Raw genomic sequence first — 16,023 nt, 5'->3', positions numbered from 1 at the left:
AGCCTCAGTATCAGCTCACTGTGTGCTCTGACTGAAACAGGTCTGTGTCACTACCGCTTAGACCTGTATCATGAGCTTCTACATACTGCTGAAGTGATTCATTGTGTACGACCTAATCACATAGTCAAACACACCACTTCTGGTAGTAGATTCATAACAACAATTAAGCTATTTAAAGATTTCATTGTGGCCTTTGGTACCTTTGGGCTTCGTTTGACTTGTGTTATAATGGATTAGAAACGTGTAAATCATGCCACACGTGCCGTAGATTCAGGAACCCTTACTGTGCACTAGTTATCAAGCAGTCCCTTTAATGTTGATATGCATTTGTACATTGGAGCTCTTCTCCAGCTTGATTACTATCAGACAAACCAGAGCAGACACCTGACAGAATCTATCATGAATGTCTAACTGCCAAGGCCCAGGATTAGATGTGTAATCAGTTCACCTAAAGGTTACTACCAGTGACATTATGACTCTCCATACAGGTGGCCAAAATGAACAAGCAATCAGAGTTCGCTGTGTGTCAGTCACCTTGCAGACTGTTTTTAATCATGAGTGTCTAGTCTCACTCTGACACACGGACAAAACAACTGTAATGCTGGAGAGGTGGGAGCAGAGTCCGCTCAGCAGTCTGCCATGAGTGTGACGGGCTCATTGAGCTCTTTGAGCTACAGCTGCAGCCCCAGTGGAGTTCACGTGTTTTTCCTTCATGCCCTAAAACCTCCACCTGGTGGAACAATGAGATAACAGAAGCTACAGAAATGTTTATTCAAATCTGGTTCTAATGTGGCTTACTTTTCCTGTCGCTGTAGATGTTGGAGCCTGTTTTAGTCATGGATCCGTTTGTTAAAACTAGAAAATGTAACAGTTACCAACAGCTCTGCTATGATGACATGGCTGCATTTATTAAGGCCTGATTCATTCATTCATTGTTGCCGAGGCAAATGTATCATTGAGATACTGGTTTCAGCTGAGGTTGATCACACACCTGCCTCTAGATTGTGTCCTCGTCTCTAACATGACAGGTAACAGTAACACTGAGGTTTTACAAGCGGCTGTGTAGTTTCCTCAGGACAGGCAGGAGAACGCCTCTGAGGGGGTGTGATCTTGACTGTGACTTGTTAGTGATGCGCTGACACTGAATCTCTGTCAAATCGTCTTCTTTCAGGCTGTGGCAAGCTCAGGCCAAGTCGAGTGCAGAGCGTCGTGTCCAGCCAGGGCAGTCTGGACTCAGACATGCAGGGTAAGTGTTGGCCAGCACGGTCACTGCCAGAGAGCTGTGAACACTGAGGGCTGTGTATGACAGCTCCTTCCTGTGGACACTTTCATCAGTGCACTTTGTGCAAAAACATGGAAAGATGTTGAGCCACCTAAAATACAGTAGGCTGATTGACATGATCAAGTGGAAGATCAGACAGTGGAGTATGTGTTGTATGATTCTGGCAAAACAGAAAATGAAGCATGTGATCATAAGAGTATCATGACCTAAAGAGAAAGATCTAATGCAGAACATGCCCCCCTCTTCTGAAGCTCTTCAGCAAAAGGTTCAGATATTCAACAACACAAAATCATACGCACAGCTATGAACATTACTAATGTCTGACCTGGCAGTGCTCAGGTATGATCCTGTAGATCTAACCCTCAGATCACGCAGCAATGTGCAGTTCATATCTATGTGAAAACCATCTGTAGTCCACTGTGTGCATGAATGATGAAGCTCAGTAGGGCAGTGATGAAGCCTGATGGCTGCAGCCCTCAGAGAGCCAGCTCAGACTGTACAATACAAAACTAAACTGTCACTTGAACAATGTCAAACTGTGTCCCTGCCTCTGTGTGCTTGAAGGTTATGATGGCGGCAGCAGTGACTCTGAGTGTGAGAGCCCCACCCTGGATGAACAGGAGTGTCAGCCGCCACTGATGCCCAACTTCTGGCTGATTGTTCAGATCCACCAGGACCGAGTGAAGGTGTTCTCCCATTCCAGGTCAGACGAGCCTGAGGGAAAGCTGTACAGCCCAGCTGACCCCTGCTCTCTTTGTTTCACATGTACTAAGCAGCCTGCAGTCACTGTCTTGTCTAACTGGAGGGAAAAGTAAAAGAACTATAACAAGTCTCCTGGAAAGTGGCCCTACATTCTGTGACATGATAGAAAACATCCTCAACCTCATCAGTAATTTAGTTTGAAACATTGTGCAAAGTGGTGAAACTTCATTAAACGTCTCAGCAGAGTGAAGTAATGGAATCTCAGGTGTTTGATCACAGCTGGTGACCAGAATGGCCAAATGCCAAACCTGATGTTTTTTTACTGCTGTGCGATACTTGCAAGACACACATGTATATACTTATCACATATTTACATATATTGACATATGTTTAGACACTTTGTTTCTGCGCCTTTTCTGTCTCCTCTGTAACAAGTGAATTTCCCCACTGTGGGATAAATGAAGTCTCTCTCTAAACGGCGGTCCACAAACCAACAGCTTCTTATTTGCAGCCTATGGCTCTGTCATGTTTTTGCAGGTGCTTCACAGAAGGAAAGGAGGTCAGTGCTGAGGAGCTGGAGAAGAAGGAAGACGACCAGGACCTGCCTGAATACCTACAGCTGCACCAAATGGTAGTCAGGAAGATCGGTGAAATGTGCAGAGTGGTCAATCAGGTAGCTTCTGCAGCACTGAACACACTACAGCTCAGATAGCAGCAAAACGTAACAGACATGATGAAAGTTGCTTTCTGCGTTTGTGTGTGTGTGTGTGTGTAGCGTATGCTGCTTCAGGACCTCCATGACAGCCATGTGTGTAACTCCCTGCTGGTGGCTGAGAGTGAGGAAGACATCTGGAAGAACGAGTCTCTGTACAGGCAGAGGCTCAACACCTCTGATGGTAAGTCAGAGGAACGTGTTTCTATGTTGTTTGTGTGCCACCCAGTACAAGCTAGACCCTTTCATTTCTCCTGCGTTCACACTTTGATGTCAGCTCTCTGCCTTTGTGTCTGTAAATACTTGGGTGCTTGACCCTGACCTCACAGATTACAGCTCAGAGGAAAGCTACCAGGCCAGAGACTACCTGGCAGCCACCATGCAGTTCATCCCTGGACATTTTGCCTGTGATGTGGTGTGGAACACGGTCATCCACATTCACCCACGCCTCAAGATGGGACCCAACATGGGGGTGTCCAGGGGTGAGTGCTCAATCTTTGCTCCAATCTGTGCAGGGTGCTGGTTATTAGACGGTGTTAGTGATCTACTCTGCTGAAGTGCTCAGGATGGCTGGCATTTGTGGGAGGAATCTGCTCTTTGTTTTTCAGTTTACAGGAGGAGAATCACAAATACTCTATATTCCTTATCTTGTTCTGACAGTTATAGATTCAAAGGAGAGAAAGGAATAAGTAACACATCTACAAAATGAAGGTGGTGAAAAGAGAGAAAGCTAGAGAGCATGTAGGATGGGATCACAGCAGTCAGTCAGTGCGGGTGGTGCAGTGGACCACATGACCGGAGACGTAATTTTGTCCGTTGAAAGGTATTTTCTGATTCTGGGGAGTGAAGAACACAAACTCTACGACATATTTTGCTAACTGACATGTAACAACCAGCCGAGCGTCAATACAACAATCCATCAATTTGCTCTATGTGGGACATGTCAAAGTGTCCTTGGGAAAGACACTGAACCCCAACATGCTCCTGAAGAAGCTTCAGTGTGTGAATGAATACTCTCCTCCTGCATGAATGATGTGTGAATGAGCATGTGATGGAAAAGCGCTTTGACTAAGCTCTCACAGCGCCCAGTCGTCATTATGTCCAAGCAGTTTACCCACATAGCTTTTGTTTTCATGTTCACATTGATGACAGTTGACAGTTTATTGTGTTGGTAATATAGTGACGATGATGTACTTATTTAGCTAAAGCCGGCAATCTGTTGTCTGTGTCCCTGTCGCAGCGATCCAGGCCCTGCGCTCTGTGCTCAACTCCTTCTGTGTAGTCAACAGGAAGAACATGTTTGTCTACCAGGAGCGTACAACCAAATCAGTCTTCTACCTCAGGTACACTGTCCCATCATTATTCAGTCTTTTTCACTCCTTCGCTGGATTTGAACTTGTCTTTACTAGCCTACACATTGTTATTCAAAGGTTTTGTCTTTTTTCTTACTATTTTCAGCCCCTAATTCACCAATACACAAACTGACCCTCGTTTACACGAAGGGCTTTTGGAGCACTGTGACAGACCTCTGAACTCTTTCCCTCACTGAGCCACACTGAGTTTAGGGGAAGATTTTTCTCTTAATGCACCATTAGATTAGAGTAGAGTAGGAAATGTAGCTGCTGTCATTCTGTGACAAGGCAGATGGTGGATTAGAGGGAGCAGGTCTGAGTCCTCTCAGTCTCTGCTCACACACACACAACTTCAGCAAGACCGGTCTCAGCTGGCCCCATCTTGGGAGTGAGGAGAGCAAAGAGGAAAGAGAGGCTGTTAACTGTAAAGATGTAACATTGTGTGCCTTTTTCAGCCACAGTTCTGTTAGATCTGACGGGGCTGTTTCATAAAGCCACACTGTGAAGCAACTTAGTGGCTGAGAACGCTGCAGCTTTGTCTTCAAATGCTGGTGTGCTGATTAAAGCCCTTATAGAACTGTTCTTTGACCAAACCGGACACTTTGTATTTAGTTGTGTTACGCTGTCTTTATCTACTGAGTGTTGGATGGAGTTCTTTCCAGCACTCTCTTGGAAACAGGTGGACATGAGTGAGAGTGGCTTACAGGTAGAATGAATGAGAAAAGTTTAGGGTGGTCAGGGATGACCTTTGACCTTTAGCAGAAAGTGGAATTGTTACCATCCTGTTATCACCTCCCACACCTTTTCTTTGTGTTCACCTGTCCAGACTTTGTGAAACGCCACTAACAGGGAAATACTCCGATGTGGATGGAAACCTCCACATGACTCGCTCTGTAGGACTTGCCAGAAGTCAGGAGCCCTTGTTTTCTGAGGACCCTGTGGTAAGTGAACAGGTACAGTGAAAGCATTGATATTACTATGTGAACTCTGGTTTGCAGTCCAATAAGAAAATCACTCATCAAATTCTGGTTCGTACTCCAGTTGCAAATTGAGGACCGGTGACTAATTGGGACTCTTCTGCTATGAGACATGACTTGAGACTTGCAGGAAAAAAACTAAGGGGACTTGTCCTCAGAATAAGAAATAATAGAAATGCTGTGCTTTGTTCAGATCACACAACCATGGTACACGGTGTAAAACAGAGGAATCCCGCAGCCCTGAAGTGGACATTAGATTCAACCCAACCAGAATCTAAATGAAGGAATATATAGATATTTGCTATATCTACATGCAGAGTGTGTTCATGAGAACCTTATTACTTAAACTGATGAAGAAAACAGATGAATAGGGACTTCTAATGTAAGTTTCTTTTTTTACATGTAGTAGTTTTCAGAAGTGGTCTGTAAGCAATGGTGCAGAGGATTACAGGAATGTTTTAGTTCCATGACAGGAACCCCTGTGCTTCCCTGCAGCTTATTTGATGCACTGAGGTGGATTTAGAACTATTGCCTGCCAGTTGCAGTATGGAACCGTTTTCCCCTGTATCCCACTCAGATTCTTTCTAACAGGGGTGATGGGCCGTTCTGCATGCACGTATAAAACAGCAGAAGTAAATCCTCTCCATCCTGTGCCTGCAGCAGGCTGGCACCGGCTTACTGTGTGCATGCTAACATGAAGGGCAGTCTGTGAAATTGAATTTCTCTGGCTGAGTGTCTGCAGAGACAGAGGTTGATGTGACATTTAGAATGTTGACCTGCTTTTCGTCTTTCCAACAAAGTACAAGGGTTCATTGGTGAAAAAGCAAGAGTAATGCCAGAATGTATGGTTACATACACACAGAGGAACTCGCTGTCTCAATGCTTCACACAGAGATGTTCCTGTAATCATTGTCAGTCTGGATAAGCGGTGTAGTCATGTTTGACATCTCGTCCCTCAGGGCTCCAGGTCTTCTTTGGACAGCTCTCGGCCAGTGGGACAAGTAGACAAGCACATCCTGCTGCTGGTGCATGGAGTGGGAAATGCAGGTAAGAGCTGGGAAATCTCACAGGCTGATCACAAATTAAATCACAAATTGTAAAAATATGCCTCCTTTTATCCTTCGTGCAAAAAATGTTCTGTTCCTAAAAAGTGCTATAAGATATTATATATGAATATTTTTCTTCACGTTGAATGCATTAAATATTTTGAACAACCTCAGTCCTGATCATAACTATTACATTTACATGTATTTATTAATTAATTTTAACCCTTTAATGGCATTTTGGGAATATATTGACAAATGACAGTCAGTGAGAGAGATCGCTCAGTGGAGCAGGACCTGCAGATCGCTGTCATGTGTACTTTGCATGCATACTTGCTGCACTTGGCACACTGGGTCCAGACCTTTCTCTGTCTGTCTGGAATATTCTGTGCAAACGGACTATCCAAAAACCTAGACGCAGTAGATAAACTACACAGAGTTTTGAGGAGAAAGCAAAGGCTAAATTGAAATGTCAGAGATGCATTGCTCAAGGCTAAGATGAAGATCACCAACTGTGCTTTTATGTGAAGAAAAAAGAATTGTATTTGGATGCTTCTTTTGCCCTTTTCCCTTCAATTTATCAGATTTTCATAAAGCAACAAACATTATTGTATTAAGCTTTGGAATGTTTACATTGTCAATGTGAACATGTTGCTATGCTAACTTTAGCGTGGCTGTTGGTTGTTTAATCCGACCATTAGTTCATTCAGTTCCCTCGTTTCCACATTTTCCCCTCTTGCATCTTTGTGCCTCATTTAACGTGCTAGTAGGACCGTGAAGACCCTCGAGATCCATCATGCATTTGGTTTTTAAAAACAGCAGTAGAGTCTCACAGAGCCACTTGCCTGGCTGTAGAATGGCCGAGGGAGAGATTGGGGTGCTGGCAGGAGTTTAGATAAATGCAGCATTATGAAGATGAAATGCATACATAATCACTGTAGCTTTGCATGTGATTAATTCACAAATTGACATTTCACTGTGGTATTTACACAGTCCCGCTCCATCTGTGGATAATGTGTAAACCTTGTCTTCTGGGCTGCAGCAGAGGGAGAAAGATGAGCAGATCATGCAGAAATGGCAACATAGTTCTCCATAACTCCTAAATGCCTTCAGCTAATCGTGTTGCTTGTGGTGTTATGGGATGAGGCATTTTGGAGCTGGATGGCTGTCAACACAGCGGAGGGCCTGAAGCGCCGCTCAGCAGTCCTCAGTGGAATGGGCTGGGGACTGATGCCGCTCCACTGCACTGACAGTATAGTGATGGGGGGGGGGGGGGGGTGAAATAACTCTCAGCCTCATGGTTCCCTCTCGACTGAGCTGAAACTGTTTAAATGCTCTTAATTTTCTCCTTCATTTTCATAAGGAATGAAATAAAGCAGGACTTCTAAGAGTCTGGAAGCCTTGAATCTGGACTGGTTTCTCCAGCTGAATACTAGATCCTGGCCAACACTTCAGTTCTTGTGACTTTCAAGGATGAGGCCATCTCTCAGTACCTCCTGTCTTCTCTGCTCCATCTGCGGTGCTCAGCTCCGAGCTCATTGGTTCCTACTGAAGACATGAAGACATGAGTGTTAGATCTCCCGGTTCCTTTATTGACAGTCCAAGGATTTCAGCCGGAGAGTTCTGCACTTCTCAATAGCAGTTTTATTCAAGTCACAGAAGTCACAGGTAAAGTACATACAACGCTGGGCTCGGAGTGACAGAGGCCTCATGGATCTCTGGCAGTGAGCCCCGACTCTTTCATGCATATGCTTTTTAAAGGGTTGGCTGGACCGAGTACTATACGTGACTGTCTCTAACTGGCCATTTCGGTGTGTGCGTCACAGATAGTGCATCCCTGGTGTGGTCATATAATATTCAAACACTTGTGGATGTTGTTTGCGTAGGCGTGTATCTCTAATCATAACTTTAGAGTATGATTAGCACAACAAAATTATTACAATCAAGGTCCGTCTGGTACATTCTGTCTATCTTCTTAACAAAACAATACAGAAGAAGCCACGTCTGTGGAGGTCAGATTGACATATTCTGTTCACTCTCATGAGGAGAGAGTAACTTTATTTGAGAAGGCCTGAAACATTCTATGGTCATATTAAATTCTAATTCAACATGAGGTTTATTTGTGAGAAAGGCTCAGTCACATCCTAAATTACTGAGTGGGGCTGCATTTTACTCTGCTGAGCGCTCAGTGCTATTGTGAGAGGTATGATTCATGGCCACGGTTTGATGAAGTCGTGTGTACAACATGTGTGTATGCACAGAGAGCAACAGACCAGGTGTGTGTATTGCGCTCTCCTATCTGGGGCCGAACCCCCCATGGGTTGCTCTGGAGAACGCTTCTACACGAGCAAGGGCGGCTCTGGCTCAGGCTCATCCCATCTACATGACAACTGCAACACATTGAATAACTGGAGCCTGCTTTCAGTGCTGGTCAGGACCAGTACAGGGACAGAGGGAAGGTCCTCAGCCCACTGATGCGGCACCCCACTGGGATTCATCCCTGTGTTCCAGGAGGCTGTGCCACTGGAGAAGAGCTGGTGCTCGTGTCAAAGTGCTCACCAGGGATACCCACAGGAGGTCCGGCTCAAAAGTGTTGAGCAGGACCTCTGGAGAGGACAACTGGCAGGAGATGCTGCTGGTCCGGCTCAGTGAGTGAGTGTGTGTGTGTGTGTGTGTTGGAGGGGGACACAGCCTGTCCACCATGACAACAGGTTGCCACTGTCAATCAGTGACATGCTACATTCTCATCATCGTGAGCTGGAAGATGACAAACTCATTGTTTGTCCATTCTTCTCTAGATTCTCTTTATTCATTCTCCTGTGCTCATACAGCAGCTGACCAGCTGATCAGTAACTCTGTGTGTGTGTCTGTTCGTGTCTGTTCGTGTGTGTGTGTTCATTAAGCCACTGGTCCCAGACAGTCAGAGCCAGCTCTGTCTCCGTCCAGCCCCGGTGGGTGTAGCTGTCAGGTTCAGGATGGGCTTTCGCCGGTGTTGTTGTATTATGATATTTTTTTCTCACCTTGTTCATGTTGCTATACTTTGCTGCCATGTGCTGGGGGGTGGTACCTGTGCTGTCCAGCCTTTACTGAGCAGGCTGCTGTTCCTCTGTGCATGCCTTGGTGGCACTGTTGCCCTGGGAATGCTCCCTAGTGTCAGACAGGCTGACATATATCTTTGAACTCTGTCTTTTTTGTAACATCATGGGGTTGCTTTGTTGAAACTCGTTGAACTGTGTGTGTGTTTTTTAATCAGTTTTTCATTACTGGCAGGAACGTTCACACTTGACTGGAGAAAAAACTAAAGTGTTATTAACCTACAGTCCATCTACTAGCTTTTTCCAGAGCTTTCAACTGCATCTCACAGCTGAAAAAATTGCATGCAGTGACACAGGCTGACATGGGGGAAGCTTTGTCGTCATATTTAAAAAATGATTTGACAATAGAATGATCTCAGTAACAATGGCGCAAATTCTGCTGAGGAGGCCTGTGAGGCGCAGTTGAAAGTAACATAAAATGCAAGGTGGACCTTAGATTTGTTTAAAAACTCAAGGTCTACTACTGCTAGCCTTTTCCCAAACCTTTTCCAGCCGCTGCCTCCGTGAGTAGAAACCACCTGGTATCATGTGCAGGTCTTGTGGATTGTGCCATTGGGGAGGTGTGACCCCCCCATCCAACCAGCACTTTGTGTGAAGCACTCTGAGACCTGTTTTCTTCACTTTCTGTTCAGGTCCAGAGATCACAGACGAATTAGTCAAAGTGCTGCGCAAGCGCCTGGATGAGACCACCTTGGACATCATCACCGTCATGCTGGTCAGGAACTGCAAGCTGACGCCAGCTGATGTGGAGGTAAATCTCTCTGTTTTAGAAACTGCATATAGAAGGAATTTGGTGGTTCGGCTAATCTGTAGTTCCTCGGACATGGAGCCATATTGTTCAGTGAGCTAATTATGGGATTTATTCCCACTTTGAATAAAAGCCTTAACTAAATGTTGTGTGTCAGTTCATCCAGCCCTCAGGGTCTCCAGCCACAGAGGTGATGAACTTCAGCCTTCCACCATTCTGTCTTCCCTGGCTGCCGGCTGTCGCTCACTACCTCAGGCAGAACCTGCTCATCTTCCTACATGTACCCAAATACACCGACAGCAACACAGCTCACCACTTCAAGGTACTGGCCGCTATCACATCATGGACCATAATGTGGACCATGATGCCTGGGGAAGCAAAAGGCTCAAATTCTTTCTTTGAGGTACAGAAATGGTTGCCAAGTGAAAGTACAGGAGAGTTCAGCTTTATTACAGCTTATGTTGCAGTTTTGTAGCTTCAGTGGTGCTTGAAGCTTGGTGGTGTAGTGACAACTGAACACAATAGCCAGCCTGGACGGTCCCGGCTGGCTCACCTGCGAGTCAGTTTGCTTCAAAACCATAGCGTGCTTTACTTTTCATTTTAGGCTAATGCTCTCACTAAAAAAGCCGTCCACCTACCCAGTGTGCCATTCTGTAAGTTCCAAGATTTTGTAATTGAAAAGAAAGAAAAATGTCAAATTTGTGCCAATTTATTGGGCAGCTTTGACTGACTCCTAACGAGAAAATATGTGATGGCTCTAACTCAGAGAATCCTAGAAGCTCCTGCAGTGTGCACAGTGTGAGTAATAAAACCAAAGTGAACAGGATCTGACTCTTCCTCCAAGTGCTTTGAAGGATTGAATGACTTGTAATAAGATCCCAGCTGCCTCCCTGCACTGATAGATGACAGACTGGCATACGCAAGTGCACCACAAACAGCTCTGTTTAAAGTGGTCTGGATCACAAATGAAGAAATCCTGGATGTGTGAGGCTGCTCCTCTGCGCTGTGGCACAGTCTAAACCCATTTTGACAAGTCTCATTGTGATGTATGAAATAAATGCTGACTTGTGTGGTTTGAGCTCCCGGGGGCTGATTTGCTGTCCTGTTCTGTCTGCAGCACTACTTTCATTTAAGCAGTGACTTGGCTGATGGTGACATCTACCTCTACAACAAGCCTGGAGGCCAGGGGACGGGAGGCAAAGGTAATCACATTCCCCAGCCCCAGCATGCCCTCAGTCCTGTGTGTGTGTGTGTGTGTGTGTGTGTGTGTGTGTGTACAAAGACAAACATGCCCACAGTGTTGAGTTACCGTGTTGGCCCGGACATAAGACGACTCCTTTGCACTACCTGTTTTTATTTATCACAATTTTATCAGACTTTTAATAGTTAATGAAAAAGTATTGACGGACCTTTAAAACAATTACAATAATGAGGAACTAACTGACCCTAACAACCTGCAAACTGGCTCTATCCATAACCAGAACTTCTACTGGTCCCAGGTCCTTCCATGTGTTTCTGCTGTGTTGTACAAGCTGAAACATTTTGGAAAAGGCAAAAATTGAGCTGTGGGAATGATTGTGGGACAAAGACACATTTTCTTTCAGTTAAGTGGACGTGGGATGGAAGTTAACACATCAGAGGAAAATTGAGGGCACTGCTGCTGTTCCCCGTCAATTACATTTTCCCTTCACCTTGACAAGAAGACAGCCTTAACCCTAAAACCCCAAAGTGTTGAAGCAGTCTGTTTGGTTACTACACTGTGGGCACTGTGGACCTTCATGTTTCATCGGACGCTGGCAGTCCTTCTTGTCCACCTTGCACCTTGCTTTTGCCGTGCTGACTCAGCTTTCCATGTGAACGCGGACCTGGACATGTTGGTTGGTGCCACATGTCCACATGTTTTGCTGTGTCGATCATGTGTTGACGACAGCATGTAAATCAGATGATCTCTGTCACATGAGGCTGACTTCCTGTTGCTACGACTATGACTCAGTATGGGCATGTAGGTGTCCAGGTCAGGAGTCTTGTGTTTTTTGTCTGTATTGTTACTGAATCAGAAGAATCAGAGGCTCTGTGCATACTGGATAAATCCCACAAAAAATGTGTCCAGTGATCATACCACTCATGATCATACAGTTTAAATGACACATAGGCAGATTACACTGCAGTCTTGTGCAAACTGAACATAAGCAGAGAAATGGCTTTAGGAAGCTTCTACAGCCTCTTCAAAGGAGATCTATGTCCATTAAGAAGGCAGCACTGCTCTCTACTGGTGGACTAATACACAGTCACTGCCTCATGATGAAACATGAAACACTGTTCCTGTTCCTGTACACTGTTGAGGTGGATATACTTGATTTGCTAGGAGGGGTTTGCTGGCAGCAGTGACTCAAAAAGACCAAAGACCCACATCATGTACTAAGTTTGGCCACATGTGCAACGTGAATTTTCAACCACCTCAAAAATGCTACAAGTAATTTGGGGGGCACTATAGGGCCAACATGCCATGCCGAAGCCCAAATGCAATATCAATTGCACACATGTTGGAACTACTAAGGATTTCAAAGTTTTTGGGACTTTTTGCGCATCGTTCAGGCCTCAAATGTGTTAAAAAAAAAAAGAAGAAAATTTCATTGAAAAGTCATGAATCCCATTTCATGAAGATCAAATCACTTTGGGGCGCTATGGCCTGCTCTTCATAACAGAGCCCAGTCACTGCAGAACTTTGCAATTTTCTGATGTGTGTGCTATTTTTGCCATTTTTGAGCATCCTAAGCCCCTCAAAAAAGCAATGCTGCAGGAGAAAAATGATCATCTCCACAGGTTCCTGGCTCTTTCAGTGCCAGAAACCATTGGGCCCCTGGCATTTTAGTGCTCGGGCCCTAATAACTTTATTTATATTAGGGATGCACCAATATATGGCCCATACTGACTCCCATAGCTGGATCTGGGATCGGTGACAATGGGGCCGATTCATGGGCTGACTTCAGATATAAAGTTAAGAAAAAGCCACATGAGAAAAGTGTGTTGAGTAGTGATTTGAAAGAGGACAATGAGTTTGGCTGCCTGAGGTTCCCCAGCAGAGAGGTGTCCAGGCCCCTCGCCTGTGCCATGGTCCTCTAATCTGGATGTGTTCTGACTCGTCTTCAGGGTTTGGTTTTCATACGTTTTCTTCGTCTACTCGACAACAGAGATGTTGAGAGGAGACTCTCCTCACTCACAATGTGCAAATCATTGGCTAGAAGCGTTGCTGCGTTGAAGCCCAGCTTTTGGTTCACTTGTAGAGTTTTTTTATTGGCTCCTCTCTCCTCTGCTGCGGAGCTGCTGATCTGGAGTCAGTACTATATCTGGGGATGTGCTGAGTTTCTTTTCCTATTAATAACTCACACACTGAATTCAGAGCACTTTCTCCTCTTGTCTAGCATGTCAGAAAGTAACACAATCTTCCTCTCTTTACTATGCACACATAGCTTCTTATTTTCCTGAGCTGTTTTTTCCCCACTGTGTGCCAAACCTCATGCTCAGGCTTCTAACCAGACACTTGACACATTTCTTGGCCTTTTTTGTCCCAGCAGCAGTGATATTTTCTGGTATGTGTTTGCACTTAGAGATGTCCTGCCTCCTGCAGCGGAGCATCTCAGCTGGCTTGTTCATATATATGTGGTTTGTTGACACAGCAGTGTTGTGTACATCTGCAGAGAGACTGCATGTGAGACTGTCTGCCTCGGGTTACCAGTCCCACAGAGCGCTTGCTCACTCATGAATGTGAGGAGGTTAGTTTGCTTGGTCTTGACACCTTCTTGTCAAGCTGCATGCTTCTATGCAATTCAGATGAAATGAAGTTCAGCTAAGCTCTCGGTTTACTCACCTTCCCTCTCCATGGATTTCCCTCACAGTCATGTTGCAGTACTTTCTGATTGAACAATGCGCTCATGTCGCCTGCTGGCAGTTGAAGTCAGTTTTAAGGGGAGAGCTGCTGCTCTGTGACTGAAAGGTGTCCAACGAAAAATGCGACTGTGGAAAGTGGATAAAGTGTGGCGTCCTTCAGCAGCTCCAGCAAAGGGCAGCTGAGGGTCTAAACTCTGGACTCTAAAGGGTCTAAATGATGATGCCAAATGTTATAATTGGTAATATTTTTGAAATTTGCTACCCTGCGTTGCCTTTTTAACTTAACATTTAATCACAGTGCTTGTGCAGAACACATCACCCTGGGTGGGCTGGCAGAGACAGCAGTTACAACCAGGCTGTGGTTTATTAGACAAAGCTGTGGACCGGAGTGGACAGCTCTACTAAACGTTCATCATGCGAATAATACTGTTATGGCAAACGGCTATTTACCACATGACTGCCTGAGTTTTCACTTTAGCTTTAAAGTAGATCAGGACTGTGGTTTGCTACCAAATGTGGATGTGACAGCATCAAAGTGTGCTGTGAACTGAGAGAATGGGTTCCCAATAAACTATTCCTGGATGAAGGCATATTAATAAAAGCGGCAGCAGCTCCCATAACAAGGTTCTCCAAACGAAGAAATTGAAATGTAACATAAATGCGTGTAAGATGGGAGTTCCTGGCTGTGCTCCTGTTACATCCCACACATGGAATAGAAGAGGAGTTCGTTCCTTGCTCCTGTACTCATTCCACTTGCTGTCTACCTACTTTTTACCTGATGTGTGGAGAAGTTGTGACTCATGTCATTAGTTTAATAACAAGATGTTGAAGATATGTGGTGCTACCTGCTCCCTGCCCCGTGTGTCAGACTTACATATGCCAGCTGAATCCCAACAGACATACCAGCGCAACGTTTAGACTGATAACGCTTTTTTTTTATCAGAGCAATATCATTTACAGGACAACATATAATATATGATGACCATGTGTTTGTGTGTGACAACAGTCAGAGTTTTCCTCACGATCCCTACGGGCATGATGGAAAGCTCCACCGCCATCAAATAATGGAAGGACTGAGTGCTCTGGGAAGCTGAACGGGAGGCTTACTGTCAGTGTAGTGAGGGTGGATTATACTAAAAAGACCAGTGCAAACTGTTACAGCTAGTCATCTCATCTTTGAATTGTATTTATTTTTTAATTTAATGTCAGACAACAGAAACAGCCCTTAGGCTTCAGACAGTCAGTCATCAGTGTCCAAGCATCTATGCTGACTCACGCTCACCTTTGCAGTTCCGTGTGGATCGTGTCCACTGTGCTGCAGCTGACTAGCTCATTGGACCGTGGCACCGCTCAGATACCTGCTGGACGTTTGTCCTGTTGCTCACCAGATCAGTGTGTCATGCTCCTCGTGTTGCTCCTCTTGTGTTGTAATGGTGACATTCATGCTTCGTGACAGGAGTGTACGCTGGAGTAGTTGCTGACTGCTGTCACCTTTCCTCCGTCCTGCTCTGCCTGTGAAGTGATTGTGCTCCAGCTGGAGACCTCATCCACAGAGTCACTGCATGCAGGAACACATTCTGACAGTCAGCTGAACTGGACGTGATGCTTCAGCATTCGCAGTCGGACTAAATGTGCCAATTTTCACCTCAATTTTACACAAAACTGACCAGTGGACTGTCTTCGTCCATGTGACCGTACGGTCCGGTCAGCTGTCAGCTAGCTAGTAATGTCCACTGAGTGTGCTTGGCTGTGGAGAGGGCAGCGTGTACTGAGAGACTGGTTTCAGGCTTTCTTTGGACTCCAGTTCTTTCCTTTATTGTCCTTCACGCCCCTCTCCTGTCTTGTGTCTTGGACTAAACAGTAAGGTTAGGTAGGATTAGGTTGAGGGTCTTGAGGGAGGGGAAGACCCTGTAGTACCAAACAGACTGAAACACTAGAGCCCCATGTTAACTTTGGCTGACCCTGACATTGCATTCTTGCATGACACAGTGACTGGATTTATCCCTTTTCTGTTTACTTGTGTTCATGTGAGGAAGGAATCCTAACACATCCTTTGAAAGTACTAAATGCAAAATGACACTGGGAAGAATGTGCCGAATGCAACACACTGACTGCAGCCGTCCTCCCCATGAGCAAAACACAGGCCATCACAATCATTTGACATAGTTGTAATCATACAAACATCGTCTATGTGCTGTCTTTAAATATCCCACACAAACCATGT

General features: G+C 45.2%; 1 protein-coding gene across 1 annotated transcript in view; it reads left to right on the top strand.

Annotated features, from left to right (window-relative positions):
- The window catches only part of szt2 (SZT2 subunit of KICSTOR complex), a 101,604-nt gene that overhangs the window by 36,245 nt on the left and 49,336 nt on the right, over positions 1-16,023 (top strand). The window contains exons 39-49 of the mRNA XM_070831567.1: positions 1,172-1,246; positions 1,847-1,985; positions 2,522-2,657; positions 2,760-2,880; positions 3,026-3,178; positions 3,937-4,039; positions 4,875-4,989; positions 5,985-6,072; positions 9,796-9,914; positions 10,069-10,233; positions 11,029-11,113. Coding sequence (XP_070687668.1) covers positions 1,172-1,246; positions 1,847-1,985; positions 2,522-2,657; positions 2,760-2,880; positions 3,026-3,178; positions 3,937-4,039; positions 4,875-4,989; positions 5,985-6,072; positions 9,796-9,914; positions 10,069-10,233; positions 11,029-11,113 — 1,299 coding nt within the window. The remainder of the gene's footprint in view (positions 1-1,171; positions 1,247-1,846; positions 1,986-2,521; positions 2,658-2,759; positions 2,881-3,025; positions 3,179-3,936; positions 4,040-4,874; positions 4,990-5,984; positions 6,073-9,795; positions 9,915-10,068; positions 10,234-11,028; positions 11,114-16,023) is intronic.

This window comes from Pempheris klunzingeri, chromosome 6, assembly GCF_042242105.1.
Source record: "Pempheris klunzingeri isolate RE-2024b chromosome 6, fPemKlu1.hap1, whole genome shotgun sequence".
NCBI classification, from domain to species: Eukaryota; Metazoa; Chordata; class Actinopteri; order Acropomatiformes; family Pempheridae; genus Pempheris; species Pempheris klunzingeri.
Note: the sequence above shows the minus strand (reverse complement) of the source record. Positions and strands in the feature narration are given on the sequence as shown.